The 18,999-nt window shown below is 41.1% G+C and overlaps 1 protein-coding gene across 3 annotated transcripts in view; it reads left to right on the forward strand.

Moving 5' to 3' along the window:
* Positions 1-18,999, forward strand: part of ST6GALNAC3 (ST6 N-acetylgalactosaminide alpha-2,6-sialyltransferase 3) — a 549,238-nt gene that overhangs the window by 126,179 nt on the left and 404,060 nt on the right. Inside the window, exon 1 of one of the 3 annotated variants that reach the window (XM_043575305.1) lies at positions 7,957-8,329. The exons of the other annotated variants lie outside the window; for them this stretch is intronic. Coding sequence (XP_043431240.1) covers positions 8,165-8,329 — 165 coding nt within the window. The 5' untranslated portion in view covers positions 7,957-8,164. Of the gene's footprint in view, positions 1-7,956; positions 8,330-18,999 lie in introns of those variants that run through there. 3 annotated transcript variants of the gene reach the window in all.

The raw sequence follows: 18,999 nt of genomic DNA on the forward strand, positions 1-18,999 counted from the left end.
TAGCCTTGGAATATTATATAATCATAGCTTCTTAACTCATAGGGTTCTTATACCCATTTGAATGGAGTGGCTTATGGAAAGGCACTTAGGACAATGCTGGGCACAGAGTGAGCACTCAGTAAATATTAGCAGTTCTCTAACTTCCCTACTACTGCTGTTATTCCCATCATCTTTTGTTGCCTGGATGGTGGGACCCTTTAAGGCAGGCAAGTTCTCATCCTTGTCTTTATATTCTCAATACCCTAGCACAATGCTTGGCACAGAATCAGCATTTATTAAATGTGTGCTGAGTGAAGGCTTGGCCAGTTTCGATGTGATTTGGGCCCACAGCATTTATGCAATTACGTTAAGCATGTTACATCAGTATCTCCGTGGTATTCTGCATGAGTGAAGAGCTCCCTGTCTTCCAAATGCCCTGCAATGTCAATGCTGCAGAAAGTGACTGCTTTAGAAGAAGGGGCCCCGTGTACATTGGTAATCTCTGGTCTCCCCTTTTGCCTTCCTAATGGTGGGCAGGCCACTACACCTCCCCGTCTACCACCTTCCCTGCTCAGTGTTCCCCAAAGCACAGGTGAGTCCCTGGCTCATTGTGTTCTACAGAAGACTAATCTCAAAGAGTGGTGGATCTGATACCAGGGATGAGGAGAGGATGTGACCCTGGTGATGTGCCAGCCAGACACCTGAGCCCCTTTTCCAAAGAACATCTTGTTCATCCTATCTGGCATTCTATGAAGGAAAGTTAGTGTGCATTTATGAATGGGACCCTTACTGCTACTTTTACGTGGTCAAAGAGGAGGGACATCTATAATGGGAGTGAGAAATAATGAAAGTGCATATATTTTTTTCTCCCAAAGAAACCAAAAGCGTTTCCACAGCTATATTATCCGATGCTGCCGATTTTATGCTTCAAAGAATTGAGAATGAATACCTGGCAGTAAGTACTAAATCTGTGCGTGGTGACTGACAGATTAAGCACTAGGGACGTTAAAGGAGATTAGACCATGGATCCCCAAACAGCAAATGTCAGTATTATTTTCCATCTTGGAATAAATTGATGTTGCCTTTATGTTTCTCACCCTAGCCATCACCATTATATTTTCCCAATTTTGTTCTTACATTACTTCCCTCTTAGGACATCATTCACTTATTCAAATGATATTTCTTGAGCTCCTTCTATGTTATGGCTTGGTGCTAGCTACTGAGAAGGGTATAACAAAGTGTGTGACATGGTCTTTGGACTCTAGAGGGTTATATTTCAAGAAACAGAAAAATGAGACCATAAAATAATCCTGAGGTTTTACATGATGAAGTTCCATGAGGCCACAGTTAAGGAATCCTTGGAAGTAAGGGGAGCAGCACAGAAAATAACACCACCTTTTACGATGAGTATCATCATGCCTTGTCTGTTGTCAGCTTGAGACAGCTGAAGGCTAGTGGCTCTCAATTCTCCACTAGGTTTTGGAGTGGGGGTGATAGAAGGAATATGGTCATTGGAGTTATTTCTGGATTTGAATCCAGCCCCTGCCACTTTCCAGTTGCATGGCTTTAGGCAGAAGACTTAATATTTTGAGCAAAACTAAATACATGTGTACCTTTCAGAGATGTGTAAGGCGTAGCGCTAATGTTCACAGTTAGCAGAGTGCTGGCATTTAGAAAGCACTCAATAGGTGGTGACGGTTATTAACAACAATTGTAACAGTAAACGTATTTCTACTGGGCCACTAAACTCATACTTAAACGGTTACTTCCAGCAAAATGACTCCATTCACCTTGCTCAGGTTAACCTGTCTTTCTCTATATGACAGATTTAGTACTTTTCATTCCCCTAAATTAGCAGCATTACACAATATATCATGGAGCAGTGCTTGTTCCCCTTGAGGAAGCAATATGTTGTTTTATTTTTCATCCCATTGACATTTCTTAAGAATTCCCAAAGAAGGAAGCCTCAGGTGGCTTCTACCACATATTAGGAGGGTGTTGTCAATCCATTATTTTCGACTTCTGGTTCCTCTTTCTGTCGTTTTGGTAACTAGCAATAACAACCTCTATTTATTGAGTGCCTGTGCTGAGCATTTTACCCAATTAATCTCATTTAATTTTCCTAGCAGTTCTGTAAAGTAGATGCTAGCCCCATTTTACAAATTAGAAACCCAAATGGCCCAGTTGGCCAACGATTGATAGGGGGGCAGTCTTGCTCCACACCCTGTGCGTCTTTTGATGGTGTCCAGCTCACTTGCCCTCCCACCCAACCCACCAAACCCTGGGCTGCACCACCTCACCATATGTTCCCTCTGGTCCTGTACATGGGACTTTAGCAGCATTTGGGAGAATATACAGTAAGGGTCGTTACCTGCCCCCCTTTCAAATTGATGCTAAAAAAGGAGTGTTGAATTTATCTTCTTTCTAGTGTTGATTCCCCATAGGCCCATATTCTTTACTGACTGTTAAATTTTCACCTTAAATGCTCCAACAAGCCTAACATATAAAATGACCTTGGAACCTGCTTCATAAAGAAGCTGTACTGTCCTTAGACCTGGGCAAGAAGAACCAGGCCATGAGTCCTGCCCCTATGCTGCAGAGGGACTCACTTTAGTGCTTGGTCCCATCTACTCCCCACCATGAGGAGTCCCCAGAGCCTGGGAGAAAGCTCTCCTGGAAACAATGCTATCCCTCTATACCACAGGGACCCAAGACCCTGGACCTGTACACCCAGATAGCCGTTTCAGCATCTCGCGTCCTGCTGGGACTTCTTCTCTGGGTTTGTCCTCCTGAAGGCTGACCTTGGCTTCCTCGAGGGAGCATCTCTAGGCCCGAGGCACATGGGCAGATTGCAGGTGGTCCTGATGACTATAAAGACAATGATTTGTATATCAGAATGCTTTGCAAAATAGGACATTGTCTTAGTCCCACTGGGCTGCTGTAACAAAATCCCACAGATTGGGTAGCTTATAAACAACAGAACTTTATTTCTCACAGTTCTGAAGGCTGGAGTCCAAGATCAGGGTACGATTATGATTGGATGAAGGCTCTCTTCTGGGTTGCAGACTTTTCACTATATCCTCACGTAACAGAAGGGGAAGAGATCTCTTTGGAGCCTCTTTTATAAGTCACTGATCTCATTCATGAGGGTTCCATACTCATGACTTCAGCACCTCCCCCAACCCCCACCTCTAAATGTCATGATCTTTGAAGGTTAGGATTTCAACATATGAATTTTGGTGGAGACACAAACATGCAGACCATAGCAGGTATCACAGAAATTTAGCCACTGTTATGTCATGCCTGCTTGAGCAACAAAAGCTCCAAACAAGACATTTGGTTGGAGGATTGGTCTATGAGAGGATTAGCATCTAGTGGGTTACAACTTACTGGAAGCAGAACATAGACTCAAACCATGCACCTCTGCCTTCCAGGGTCTGGCTCCTACAGTGGAATTGCCACTTTAGATGAAATTCAAGAGTTTCAGTCTAACTTTCTGAGGGAGGCATTTGGGGGACGTTTTCTGTGAAGCCATTGAGTCCCTCCTCAAAAGGCTGGGAGTGGGCCCAAGTAGAAGTCCATCATATGTGGATTGGGAAAGGTAGTGTGTGTCATTGCTCCTGTCTCTGATTCTTATCCTCAGCTTGGATCTGAGTGCCTATATTGTATGTAACAGGATTCTCTTTCCATTGTGATGATGGGGATTTTTAAAAAACATGTTTATTTATTTTTGAGAGAGAGAGTGTGGGGAGGAGGGGCAGAGAGAGAGAGGGACAGAAGATCCAAAGCCGGCTCTGCGCTGACCACAGAGAGCCTGATGTGGGGGGCTTGAACTCAGAAACCATGAGATCATGACCTGAGCTGAAGTTGGACACTTAACTGACTGAGCCACGCCGGTGACCCTGATGATGGGGATTTTAAAGTAATTATTGGTTTACTTTTTGTCTTTTCTTTTTAACATCCGCCTCCACCATTTTCCAGTCATTTTACTTGGAATAATATACATCATAAGTGTTTTTCACATTAAATGTGCTCTTCAAGTGTTCTATAGCCACCCCCTTCCTATTTCTTGAGACAATGCTGATAAGGATTTTATGGGGTTTTTCTCTGTGTCTCTTCTGCCCTCTCTCTCTCTCTCTGTCTCTCTGTCTCTCTGTCTCTCTCTCTCTCAATGGTGTTTTCCTTAATTCTTCTTGGCCCAGTTTTGAGTTTCTTTGGTCTCAGAAACCTCCTGTGCTTCATCTTTAGAGAAGAATTTATCTTTTGTACTTCTCAAAGCTTTTGTGTTTAGTGGCTCACTTTGCTTACGTGTGAGAGCTTTCTCGGGCATTTTATTATTTGATTCTTCCATATTCAAAGATTTCTTAGAATTTGCTGTGCTGATAGTCTAACGTTCACTTGGTAAATTGCTAAGATGCATTGTCTTGAGAGCAGATTCATGATTTGTGCCCATTATAATAGCTGCTTCTGTCCTGTATCCATTGCACTTGGAATGCTTCTTGCAGCCACTGAGCTTGTGCTGTAAGTAAAAGCACGGGCTTTTTACTGTTATGAGCACAGTGGCTCATGAGGCTTCACAAACTCTTTTACATCAGAGCATCTCATATGGTTGTGCAGATTGCATCCTATTCAAGTGAGCTGGGCCAAGGGGCCAAGTGGGGGGCGGGGTGACTGCCAGTGTGGGCTTCCCCCGCCAAGTCGTGCACCTGGTGCATGGCTGCATCCCCAAGGAAGGGGCCTTTTCCTAGTATGCACAAAGGTGTCATATGGGCCAGCAGCTGGTCTGCTCTAACTTGGCTGGGTGTCTTCAGACGAAAAGATGGAAGAAGAGGTGATGGTGTTTTTTGTGGAGGGCTGAGATATGCTTACCCACCTGGGATCTTGAAGTTCTCCAAGATGAAGGAAGTCATTAGAAGCTAAAAGAAATGGTTTAAAAGTTGTTAAAGAACCACTTGGCATTTGCTAGCATTTTATATGCCCAGCATGATTTATTACGTTCCCTCAGTTATTCTTTACTGAATAGGGTACTTGCAGTCAGTGCTATAGATCTGATTTTAGCCTGTGTAGCCCCTGAAACACCCTTGCCTGCTGAGTTCCATGCTCCCTAGGCAATTGCTGCCCCAAGTTGTATTCAGGCAACCTAGCTCTATTAAGACAACCTTGTCCCCAGGGACTCTGACAAGCCAGCCTCCATTTTCCACTGAGTTTGGTCAGTGCCCGGAGCAGCCCCACTTAGAGTCGGGATGGCATTTTCTGGAAGTCAACAGTATAATGACTTGGCAGCCTTCTTTGCCACACTGTAGTTGTATCTGAGAGCTGCATGTACCTTAGGCTTTTTATTGTTTTCCTTATGTTAACCATAAATACCCTTTCTCTGACTACTATGCTGAAAGGATAGTACAATTTCATTCAGCAAACATTTCTTGATGTTGCCCTTTGTTCAGAGATCTATGACTTGGACCTTTTCTACATCGTACTGAATGTATCTGTTCACCTGGACATCTGTACTAATGTGGCCTAAAACTTTCTGTACTCGTTTTTGTATTAGTCCACCAGAGGTGCCAGAATAAAATACCACAGACTGGGTGGCTTAAGTAACAGAGGCTTATTTCTCACAGTTCTGGAGGCTGGGTGTCTCAAATCAAAGTGCTGGCAAGGTTGGTTTCTGGTGAGTCCTCTCTCCTTGGCTCAGAGATGGCTGCTTTCTCCCTGTGTCTTCACATGGCTCTCTTTCTCTGTGCACTCCTAGAGTCTCTTTCTTTTCTCGTAAGAACACCAGTTGGATTAAGGCCCTGCTTTTGTGGCCCCATTCAACTTTAATTAAAGGCCCCATCTCCAAATACCTTGGCATCACCTTGGGCGTTAGGACTTCAACCTATGAATTTTAGGAGGACACAATTCACTCCATAGTAACCCACACTTCCTGGACTTTCTCATTTGAACAAATCCAGTGGATAATAAAACAACAACATTTTAGTGATACCTTTTCCGTCCATTTGGGCTCATGCAGCCATGTTAAAGACTTCGTTTCCACCCTCAGAGAAACACTCCATTTAGCAATAATTACACTTTGGATCCTGCCCCTTAGATGGTGTCCTAATTGTTATATCCAAAAAATCTAAGCCTCATTTTTGGAAACTGCTCCCCTATGTTAAATATAGTGAAATGCTTCCAGGCAATCTCATTTTGTTAAAATTAAATTGGTGTTTTCTGGACCGTATTTGTCCCCTAAGCAGCATTCTCGAAGGGCTTGGCAGGCTTGGCCCCCAGCCTGTGCTTGTAGTAATCATGTTGATTTTTAATCAAGAGACTTATTTTGGCAGCTTCTCTTTTTTGATCATTTGAAAAATACTTCCCGATGTTTTAGAGTTTCGATTCCTGGGAACTGGATCATGAAGAGGAGTAAAGACCTTAGTGTCTCAGGAAAAAACCACCCACCTTGTATATAGCATTAATGGGCAATTTTGGTAATGACGATGATGAAGAGGAGAGTTTGATTATTTGAATCTCCAAATATTTAGGGTTCATCAGAACTTATTTTCATGTCTACCATTCAATATTGAACAAATTCAACCATTAGATTTTTTTCTGGGGTAAAAATGATTTCCATGAGAAGAGGGTGTTTTTTCAGACCATGTTGAAATGCAGGTGCATGCTAAAAAAAATGTAAATTCTTTGGGGATTAATCATGAAATGTTTCAGGGTTGTTATAAGGAAGCTTATCAGTTTAATGAAATAAGGGCCATTTTCTCGGTCATGAATTTTTTATTTGTGCTAGTTGATCAGTTACTTGCTGGGCTAGATGGTATCTGTGGGTGTCACTGGTGGGTCAAAGACACAGGATGGGAGAAAGAAAACAGCTGAGACTTATTTAGTAAAGTCTGACACATTCTGTGCTTGAAACATTTGGCCAATGGCAAAACCTACTGCTTATGCTTGAAATGAGTAACTGAATGAGTAAATGAATGACTTCATTAACTCAGGCTGGACTATTTCCCAGTAATCCAAATTAGTGGTAGTGGCAAAGACAGTGCTATGTGTTCACCAGACTCCTGTCCTTTTTCCTCCTGGGCATATACCTGGAATTGGGTATCTCATTTACCTTTGATGTCCAGTAGGACTATTGGGTTGAATTCTGGCCAATGGGGTTCGGTAGGAATGACATACAACACTTTAAAACCTGGCTCCTGGGGCACCTGGGTGGCTCAGTCAGTTGAGCGTCCAACTTTGGCTCAGGTCATGATCTTGTGGTTCGTGAGTTCAAGCCCTGTGTCAAGCTCTGTGCTGACAGCTCAGAACCTGGAGCCTGCTTCAGATTCTTTGTCTCCCTCTCTCTCTGCCCCTCCTCTGCTTGTGCTCTCTCTCTCAAAAACAAAAAAACAAAAAACAAAACACAAAACTTGGCTCCTAACAGTCCTTCTGCATGAGGCTGCACATTTTCTCTCTTCCCTTATCCAGTGATTGGGTGCAGAAGGTACAGTGGAAAGCCTAGGGGCTGGTGGAGACATAAGATGGAAACACTGCATGGAATAGAGCCCCCTCATCAACCAACATGAGACTGTAATGTGATCAAGAAATAAATCGTTATTGTGTTTTAAGCCACCCAAATTTGATTTGGGGGTTGTTATGTTACCCTGTGTTAATTAACAATGAAGTTTCACCTTGGTTTTGTTTCTCAGTATTATTATGCAGAGAAAAATATTTGACCCGAAAACAGTGAACACAGTAACCAATGGAAGTACGTGTGCCAGTGTCTGCCCTATTACGAACATATTCCTGGGGTGCCTGGGTGGCTCAGTCAGTTAAGCATCTGACTTTGGCTCAGGTGATGATCTCATGGTTTGTGAGTTCGAGCCCCACATCAGGCTCTGCACTGTAAGTGCAGAAGTGAAGGGATTCTCTCTCTACTTCTCTCTCTGTCCCTCCCCCACTTTCTCTCTCTCTCTCTTTCTCTCTCTTTCTGTTTCTCTGTCTCTCTCTCTCTCTATCTCTCTCTCTCTCTCTCTCTCAAAATAAATACATAAACTTAAAAAAAAAGAGCATACTTCTTTTGCTCTACTTATTCCTAGTGGAATCCCAGGGATGTGCTAACTTACGGGCCAATTGAGCGTATGTCAGAAATCTTGTAAAATCACATGTACACTAAAACAACAAATAAATACACAATGTCTTAGAGAGGTGAGTCATGCCAGGTGTTTGTTCTACCTCTAAAATCTTTAGGAGCCTACTTTCTCTGGATATAACCCAGAAGATGAGAACATCTACCTCTGGTGGCCATCACCATCTGATGGAGGGAAGGCAGACACCAATTCAGGCACATGTTCTTAATTGTGAAAATCCCATGAAAGAGGTGTGTTTGCACAGTCAAAGCATATGAGTTCCATGTATGACTACCACATAATTTGTTTTAGTTCTTACGTGAATGCATACTTTTTATGACTGTATTAATGAACTGCTTGCCTCTCAGGATTGTTTTGAAAGAAACCCAAGAAAAAGTAATTACCACAGGCCGTAAAGAGTGAGTTTATAAGTTGTTTTGTGTCCCCGCCCCCCCCCCCCCCCCCCCCCCCGGCCCCAATCCTCTCTTTGAGAGGTAGTCATTTTATCACCTGGGTTCCCTGGGAGCTGTGTGGCCTATTATGGTAGCCATTAGTCATATGTTACCATTTAAAGTAAATAAAATTAACAGGTTATTTCCTCAGTCACATTAGCCACATTCCATGTGTGTAGTGGTCACATGTGGGTAGTGGCTACCATGCTGGACAACAGAACATTGTCATCATTGTTGAAAGTTCTGTTAGCACTGGTACAGACAGCTAGCTTTGATATTTTCATCTTTTTCATGATGCAACCACATTTTTAGGTTTTCTCTCACTACTATATATTTAAAAGCACTTTTCAAAACCAGACAGTAGACCCAGAATGGGGTCACTTATGCTAAGCCTACATCTTCAAACCTAAACTTAAGTACAATTTCAGCTCTCTCAGAAATGGATCTTAAACAAGTCAATCAGGAATCATCTGATCTAATCATCAGATCATCTCATCTGTCTGATAAACCTCTCCCATGCCCTAAAGGAAAGTAACCTTGCAATAACTAATCACCTTTTTTGCCTAGTACAACTTCCCTGTTTCTGTTACCCTGTGTTTATAAAATCTCTTGCCTTATATAGCTCTTTGGAGTTCCTTTCTATCTGTTAGATTTGATGTTGCCTGACTCATGAATTGCTGAAGAAAGCCAGTAAGATCTTAAAATTATTTAATTGATTTCTGTTTTTAACAGCACTATGGTGTTTTGTTATTGTTATTTGTTTGTGTTTTGCTTTTGTTTTTTTAAGCACATGAGATGTTCTTAAGATTATTGTGATATAAATTGTAGAAAAGGTTGTGGAGTAAATCACAAAAGGAGGATTCTGAGTACTTATAAAAGAAAATGATGATAATTAGGAGCTATCAAGGGTTCCCTAGGTTAGGTTATAATAGATTCATTTTGTTTTCTTCTATGACTGGCATAATCTAAGCTTCATGAAAGGAATTTTTGCTCTATTTTCTCATTGCTGGGTTCTCAATATTTTCAATATGCTTGCAGCATAGAAGGTGTTCAATAAATATCTGTTGAATGACTATCAGCGAAATAAGTTTGATGCTGTTCATTTCAGTTTTATTAAAAGAGAAGAGGAAAGTTCTCATACTATCTTTGAAGCAATGGTTGAAGTAATAAGACAGTTGGGTGAGTTGCCAAGTAGTTAAATAATCATAAGTGGCTAATGAAGAGATCATAAGACTTGGAATCAGATATAGACCTACCTTCAATTCTTGGTTCCTCTACTTAACCTGTGAGATCCCAAGCAATCATTTCACTTCTCTGAATCACTGTTTCCTCTTCATCATAATACTTAACATCTTAGGGTTGTTGTGAATATCAAATATGGTGCTATAAAAGGCTAGGATGAAGAAAGCCTTGAAGGTGGTATCTAGTAGAATGTTATGAGTCTCCATTCTGACCTAGCCAATGTTTCTATCTCCATCAACAATGAGGACATATGCTTGAATTTGTGGGTGGCATACCTGTTTTAAGAATCAGATTAAGAGGGACCTCAGTAGACTGAAAAGATAGTCTAAATCGAATCCTTTAAGGTTCAATGAGGAGAAATGCGATGATTTATATTGATTGACTCAAAGGAAAAAATGCAACAGTAGCGGACAGAGGACGTGTGGCTTAACTTCAGTTTGCAAACAAATTGGGGACTTCAGAAACAATTAATGTCATGCACCATGTGATGTGGCTGCCAGAGTTAGTTTTAGCAATAGGAATAAAGCACCCGATGTTGCACATTGGTGCTCCTGAGAAGTTAAAAATGCTGATGACTGGGCCTTTGCCAGAGATTCTAATTTAATTGGCATGGGATGCAGCTTTGACACTGAGATTTTTAACTTTCCCTGTCTAACCTCGCCCCCCCGCCCCCCCCACCCCCCACCCAGTGATCCTAATGTGCAGCCAAGTTTGGGAACCCCTGGTCTAGGCTGAGCAAGGTCCTGCCTACTTCTGTTTGCTCCATATTTGCACAGTCTATAAATATTACTTGCATGGAAAAATGCATGCTGCATGAGGTTGTGAGTGCCCCATTCATGCTTGGGATATATTCAGGCAATAGTGTCAGGACAGTGAGCAGACTGATAATTGTATCATTCAGGGGAAAGTTGGTTTTCTTAGAGAACGGTAGGAAGAGGTAACAGTCTTGGACATTGCTTGCTTGGTCTGTCTTAGGAAGTTAGATTCAGTTCCTCTCACTGTCATTCCAGAAGGTGGACAGGGATCCACTGAGCAGAAGCTTTAGGAGGTGGATGTAGAAAAGTGCTTGCTGAATATGGTGCTTTCTAGAGATGAGGGATTGCCAGATTCTGGAGATTGGCAGAGACCTCACAGATTTTATTGTGGATTTAAAAGGCTAATGGGTGGGTTCAACTATCAGAATGTTTTCTTTCGCCCTTGACCTCACCTCCTGCTCTCTCTTCCATACTCTGCCTCAGTCATGCTATTCTCATTGTCCTTCTTAGGGCCCCATTCCCCAGCATGTTCTCCATCTCTGGATAGAGATACCCTTCCTTCATCCTAAGACATTTTTTCTCTAGATATCTGTACAGTTTACTCTCACTTCCCTTAGGTTTTTGCTCAAATCACAGCCTCTCCCTTGATTCTTTATCCCCAATTCTTTTTTGTTTTTCTCTGTCACCATCTGAGATCACACACACACACACACACACACACACACACACACACACACAATTTGTATGCCTTCCTCTAATAGATAGTGAGCTTCACGTGGTCCAGGACTTCTGTCAGAAGTGTGCACTGATATGTCCCAGTGCCAGAATAGTGCTGGGCTTTCAGAGGTGCTCAAGAAATATTTGTTAAATAAATCTCCAGGATCACCTACTTCTGTAGGATCTCACCAATTGTTTTGATTTTTCTGTTCTGGCCTGGATAAACTTCCTGTTGAGGAGGTACCTACTTGGCATCTTTGGATGATAAATTTAGTAATATCTGGGCAGAATGACTACTTTCAAACTGTTTTTCTTTTTTGCTTTCCTCCCCCCACATCAAATGGGAACATCATCCCCTAAACATGAAATATTATTCACTGATTAGCAGTTTTTGGGCAACTGTTGAGGGAAATCCAATACAGAAAGAAAATACGAAACTTGACTGCAGTATAATTTCTTTCTTCTGAACCACGTTGGGTACAGTAAAGGTCAATAATGCACAGGAAAGCTAGGTTTAATTTCTTTGATGTGTAAAAATTAGTGCCTTGTCATCAATTACAGATGCAGGAGGACAAATCACCGGCACATTAAGTTGTTCCTGCTACATAAATTACAAATCTTGTTACAAAAAAAATATTAGCATCATCCCTTGTTATTTTAAAAATGCCAGCTCTGATAAACAGTCAGCCTTGGGCATATATTAAAATGCCCAAATTGTACTAAAATAAATCCAGCCTTTTAAGATAACACCTCATTTTAATTTCATACACGATTAAATCTATCAATTCAAAGGTCTTTTAACACATACGTTTTGAAGTCATAATAGTATCCTTTAATTCCCCGTGGAAAAACTTAAACCTCTCTCTGCTTCTTTAATAACTTTCTTTTATTGACAGAAAATTTTAAGAAATCCTCTTTTACTTTGTTTTGTGTTCTTGTGTGTTTTTCTCAAGGAGAAGAGGAAATTAAATTGTGATCCCTTTCATTTTTGGAAGGAGATTTTTCCTTTAGTCATAGTCCAGAAGGAGGTTGAAAAAGCTTTGTGAATGAAATATATTATCTCTATCACAGTCAGATAGTCTAAATTATTGTCCTATACCCAGCAAAATCTTTATTCCTCCTTTCACTGACTTCTGAATTTTTCATTCTTAGCATCAATAGTACCCCCTCACTGCCATCCAGGGTGACTACCTCTCACCTTCCTTGTAACTTGAAGACCTCACTTTGCAAATGTAAATTCGAAGAGACCTAGGTCAGGGCTGGCTGTGGTTCTGACAGCCCAACCTGAGGGTTGGGGTGGGGGGACACGCCTCTTTAGGCAGGGCGGCTCTGTGGCCTTTCCAGGAAGGGGGGAGGCTTTCCAGCCTGCTGTCCAGCTCAGAGACCTTGGAGGCCTGAACACCTAGATGTCTGATCTCATCAAAATCTCCTTTGAGAGGAAATTCTGTCAACAGATATTTATTGAGTACCTTTGGTGTCTCGGATTCTGTGCTTGGGGCTGGAGGTACAGTGATGAGGAAACCAATATGTCTATAAGATACCTGGCTTAAAGAACTAATGCAACATGTGCATATTACCTCTTTGAAATAAAGAAAGCTGACTACCACTTCCTGAAGAAAACAATTCTGTATGTGTATATATATATATATATATATATATATATATATACACACACACACATATATATATATATACACATACAGAAAGAAAACAATTCTGTATGTATATATATATGTATATATATACATATATATATACATATATATATATATATCAGTATTTATCAAATATTTATTGACTTTTTCTTACCCACCTCCTTCTTCTTTCCTCCTCTCTCCTCTTTCTTTGCTCTTCCTCCCTCCCTCCTTCTCTCCCTTCCCTTCATCCATCCATTCATGCATCTTGATTCCTGTTAGCTAAGTACTATATTTCAGTTGGAAGAATTAAGAGCAAGGTCTTTAGAATCAGAAAAACCTATATTTGAATCCTAGCTCTGCCATTCCATATTTCCATATAAAGAATATTGGTTATCACTGCTACCATTATTATTGTTTTTTTTCTTTGTCTTTTTTTTCTTTTTTTTTTTTTTACTGTAGATAACAATTACTTCTGCTACTTATAGTTCTTAGTCATTTACTGTATCGGGCACTAAGGGATTTGCATGCATTTTACATTTAGTCCTTATAACAATTCTATGATGTAGATAATATTATTGTCTCCCTTTTATGGCTATGGAAAGTGTGCCTTGAGATTTTTATGTAATACGTTGCTCAAGGTCACATAGTAAGTAAAGGAACTGGGACTAGCTTTGTGATTCAGACTTTCTGAGACTCAGTTCCTTCTTTGCAAAAGGAGATACTAATTCCTGCTGAGGAAGTTGCTTGGAGTGACTCAGTGAGAAGAAGTGCTTCACATTTGCAGCTCATTGGGTACCTGGCACATGATAACGTGATAAGTGTTGACACGGTGTATGGCTGATCCTGCTCTGCCTTTAGCTGTCTGGTATTAAGATTTTAGCTATTTCCTAGCCCCCTCCTTAAGTTTGGGACTTTGTTCTTTTTGTTATCCTAGAAAACCCAGGGAAGCCTGAAGTATTTAGGACTCATGAAATGTTTTGGAAGTCCCATGGAATCCTGGGGCAGACGCAGCATGGATACAGATGCAAATCTCTGGGCTTGTAGATGTGAGACCTCTGCCTGGTGTGTTCTCCTAGGTTTTCTCTGCAACTAAGCAGGTGCTGGGGGCCAAGCGGGTCCTTCCAGGGCAGCCTTTCCCTGTGTACAGAAATACACTCTGTAGAAGCACCACATGGGGGTTTTCATAGTGATGAGGAGCTCTGAAGAGTGGGCTTTGACCATAAGTCGTGAAGTATGTCTTGTACGTGGAATGAGGCAACTGCAGAAGTGGACGTGGAGAGTGTGTCACATGACAGAATTATTTGTTAGTGTGCAATTTTCTTTCTGTAATTGAGTAAAAGTCCATAATAGAAAGTGAACCGTTTGACACATAGACTTTGCTTCCTGTAACCCAGTTATAGTTCCCGTTTTAAGGAAGTTGGGATTAGAAACTTGGATTTCTAGAGCCCTGGTGAGTGATTCTGAATCTTGCTCTGGAGTCCCGAGTTGTTGTGTGTCCCAGCCCTGGGTGATTCCTGTGACTCATGATAGTTGTTATAGAGAAACCATCTATCAGTGAATGAAGACAAAGCTTATTACTGTTATTAGCAAACACAATTTTGGCTTGAAAGTCTATAATGGCAAACTCTGCTAGAGTAGAAACTTTTTTATTTTCCCAATTAATTTCTTTTTGATATAATTTTCTCTTAATTTTTGAGGGTTCTATGGTTCACATTTCATAAAAGCTCACTTAATAATCTGATAGATTTTGTCAAAATTTTGAGGACAGGGTAAGACTTCTCAAATTTTTGCCTTGAAACTCAGTGGTATGATTACACATAATTTCTTGAAGGTCTATCCTAACTTTGTATTTTTGGTGAGATACTAGAGATAGAAAAGAGTGAATTGTGAAGTTATGCATATCATATAAACAAATTCTCATTGTTTATGGCTAATCTTTAAATACATGCATTTTACCCAGAGTCAAAGTAGTTTAGAAGTTTGGTTCATTTTTAAAAAAATGTTTGTTTTGAGAGAGAGAGAGCGCAAGATGGGGAGGGGCAGAGAGAGAGGGAAGCAGGCTCCACGCTGTTGGTGCAGAGCCTGATATGGGGCTCAAACTCCAAACTGTGAGATCATGACCCAGCCGAAACGAAGAGTCAGACGCTTAATTGACTGAGCCACCCAAGTGTTCCCAAAGTCTGGTTCATTTTTAAGGTATCTCATGCCTTAATTGAGTTATTCATTCCATTTAGTTAATGATTGATCGAATCATTCATTCCATTTAGTTAATATTTGAGTCTTACTATTTGCCAGGTAATAGGGCTACTAAAAAAGCCTTTGCAGATCTTATAATCTATTGACGTAACATAAACAAATAATAAGATCATTATAATTTAGCGGCAAGAACTGCGAGAGCACATAGTAAGGTGAGCTAACTCTGACTTGGGGGAGGGGCAAGGACTTCCTCCTGGAAGAAGTAGGGTGTAAGCCAGGTCCTAGAAGAGTAGTGAGTGTCAACCTGGTAAAGCTGTTGGGGTGTGGTGGAGTAGCGGGTTTGAATCAAAGAAATAGCTCATCCAGATGCCAGGACCTAGGAGCAAGCCATGGTGTTGTTAGGATCTTCCTCTTCTCAGAGATACTTGTAATAGCAAGAACTTGAGATTGTTCTCAGTTGTGACATGTGCAGTTTCAAAAATATTGCAAAAGCTGCCTGGTGAACCCCAATCCAGTCTTGACAGGTGCATAGTCTGATAGGTCCAAATGTGGCAGTCACATAGGCAGTCCTCTGCCCATAGTTGAGGCACAAACCTGTTGAACAGTTTATTCCCACCCAATGGCCAGGTTGCTTTTGGAGTGATTGGTGCAGATTGGTGGTACAGCCTGGGACAGGGATCCTCCTGGGGGTGAGGCAAGAAGTCCTTGTAAATCAAAGGTTCCAGGACTGCTTCTAGTGGGATGAAAGAAGTGATGAGTGTGAGATGGAGGAGTAAATATCAAAAATCTCTCTGGTTCTGAAACCTCCGATGAATAGAAATATTGGAAGCACAAGGATCTGAGTCATGGGGCATAATTCGATTAACTTCCCAAGCTACCTTCAAATTACAAAGTCATATTACATCATAAAGTCACAGGGTTTTTTTTTTTAAGATTTTTTTTCTTTTTAAGTAATCTCTACACCCAACATGGGGCTCAAACCCACAACCCCAAGAACAAGAGTTGTATGAGTTGCATGAATCACAAGAGTCCACCAATTGAGCTAGCTAGGTGCCCCTCATAAAATCATGTTTTATGGTGCAAAGAGCCTTAGACTTGGGAGAAGTTCAAAGAGTCATAGGTTCTAGTTCCAACCACATGCCCTGAGACCAATGATGCACTAACCTGCAGTGAAGCTGTTACTGTCATGTGCTAGCATCACCCTTATATGGATTTGACTGTACCGAGGGCAGCCATTTGTGATTGGGCAACTTAAAATACTATGGGAGCAACTATGGCTCTCATCCAGCCTTAGCCTCTTCCTGAGCTTCATAGCTTCCCTCTTCCAGTGCTCCCTGGGAATAATTTTGTTGTATGTCATTCAGATCATCTTCCATCCATCATTCCAAGTCATAGTTCCTTGCCTAAGTGATTCAGCAACAAGGATCCGTGACCCTGTTTTTGCCTGCCTTCCCTCTTTCTTTTCATTTCACATGCTCAGCAACTCAAAACCAAAGAGGAAAGAAAAGTGTCTTATGCATTTTTTGTCAGACGTGAATGTAAACTTTGGAGAGATCAGCTTTGTTTCTGTTTGTTCCCTATGATGAATGTTAGGTTTTTCACTTAACTTAGGGGTAGAGATTATTTGTATACTATTAATATAAAAATCCTTTGACTCAAGAAGTATCACTGCTATTTCACACTCCCTGCAAGTTTTTAATTCAGTTCTTGGCATGAACTTTGTGTTGAAAGAATGAACTTGTGTTTTTGGCTCTTTAATGTGAGTGATGAATAGGGGAATGATTGCTGTCTTACTGGGTGGCCATCCTCTTGAAGAGGAGAGTTCTGAAATTTTCATCTATGTGTTTTTTCTCATTTTTGGCCTCAGTGAAAGCTCTTTCTCTAAGTGTTAAAAATGAGACATTTGGAATGTGCTTTTGGAAGTATCCAGGCCAGGCCAGAGCTTATATAAATCCATGTTACTATCTTGCAGTTGATCAATACAGTTAAGAACCTGTGTGGTGGTGTATTCTAGAATATTGCAACAGCTTTCTGTCATCCTGACACTACTAATTCACTTTTCCAGTCTGTCCTGATTATTGATGTTAGGATGCTTTTGTTTTTTCAAGACAATTTGATTATATATAAGCTTTCTGGCTAAAATCTCTCTAGCTTTAAGAATCCTTAAATTAAAAAAAATTTTTTTAATGTTTATTTATTTTTGAGAGAGATTGAGAGACAGAGCACGAGCAAGGGAGGGGAAGGGGTGGAGAGAGGGAGACACAGAACCTGAAGTAGGCTCTAGGCTCTGAGCTGTCAGCACAGAACCCAATACGGGGCTTGAACTCACAATCTGTGAGATTATGACCTGAGTCGAAGTTGGTAACTTAACCGACTGAGCCACCCAGGTGCCCCAAGAATTCTTAAACCTGGATCCACAAATTGCAGTTAGGAAATTGATGAACTCTGAATTTGTATGCAGTTTTATGTATAGAAGATCCAGAGTTTTGGTCAGAGTTCCAGGTATCCTTGATCCACTGTAGAATATCTTAGCTCTTTAATAAGGAACACACCTGCCATTCTTGACATGTAACCTCCATCTATCATATGATATTCCTTCATATGACCTATTCAACATTTTGAATCACTCTTTTCTAACATATCTCCCTGCTTTTGAACCTGATGATCATTCTGCTTATAATGTCCATTCCTCATCCTTGGCTTTGCATGGTGAACTTCTATTTTACCCTTAAGAATTTACTCCGGGACCACTTTGTCTGGAGAAATTTTATTTCCTTTGCCAGGAACAAATTGATGCTTTCTTATCTATTTGCTGCCTTAATAACACTCATGTTTCTGCAGTAGATTTGAGGACAAGAAATGTATTCTCTTTCTGTGTGTCACCGGTCTAGAGGACTGTGGTGGCCCAAGGTAAATGCTCATTGAATATTTGTTGAACAAATAAGCAAAAGGATGAAAGACACATTCTTTCTTTAGGCGAAGTGAAGATGGACTTACAGAGCCCTAGTGCTGGAGTCAGTCTTGCCTTCCTGTAGACAAATGGTTTATGTAATCTGGACATCAAGTGCCTGCCCCTGGATGAGTATGTTGGTCTTCTATTTTCATTATGGTACACTGATTCTCCATTCAACACAAACAGGTTATAATGGATTCTTCTAAGTTTTATGAAAAGATTTCTGGTGCTAGAGATTGATTTGGGTACTTACAAGCTTCTCACTAAATCTCCAAGAGGAACAAAGGGGACAAGGCAAGTGGAAAGATTTCTTCTTCTTTTTTTTTTGAGTTTATTTATTTATTTTTGAAAGAGAGAGAGCGTGAGCATGAGCAGGGGACGGGCAAAGAGAGAATGTGATTCCAAGCAGGCTCTGCACTGTCAGGACAAAGCCCAATGCTCGAACTCATGAACTGTGAGATCATGACCTGAGCCAAAATCAGGAGTCAGACGCTTAACTGACTGAGCCACCCAGGTACCCTGAAAGATTTCTTTTATTTTTTTTTAAATATTTTTTTTCAACGTTTTTATTTTATTTTTGGGACAGAGAGAGACAGAGCATGAACGGGGGAGGGGCAGAGAGAGAGGGAGACACAGAATCAGAAACAGGCTCCAGGCTCTGAGCCATCAGCCCAGAGCCTGACGCGGGGCTCGAGCTCAAGGACCGCGAGATCGTGACCTGGCTGAAGTCGGACGCTTAGCCGATTGCGCCACCCAGGCGCCCCATACCACGAAAGATTTCTTTTAAATAAGCCCTTTGAAAAGTTCTGCATGGCAAGATCGCCTTCATCTCATATTAAAATGGACTGTTTGTCACCAAGTGACTTTGGATGGTGTGTGAATCCCTTATAGGAAAAGAGATCTGGTCTGGTATCATGGTCCCCTGGAGATGTAGTTGATACTGTGGACAGTGATGACAGTGGAGAACCC

The sequence above is a fragment of the Prionailurus bengalensis genome, chromosome C1, assembly GCF_016509475.1.
Source record: "Prionailurus bengalensis isolate Pbe53 chromosome C1, Fcat_Pben_1.1_paternal_pri, whole genome shotgun sequence".
Lineage (NCBI taxonomy): Eukaryota > Metazoa > Chordata > Mammalia > Carnivora > Felidae > Prionailurus > Prionailurus bengalensis.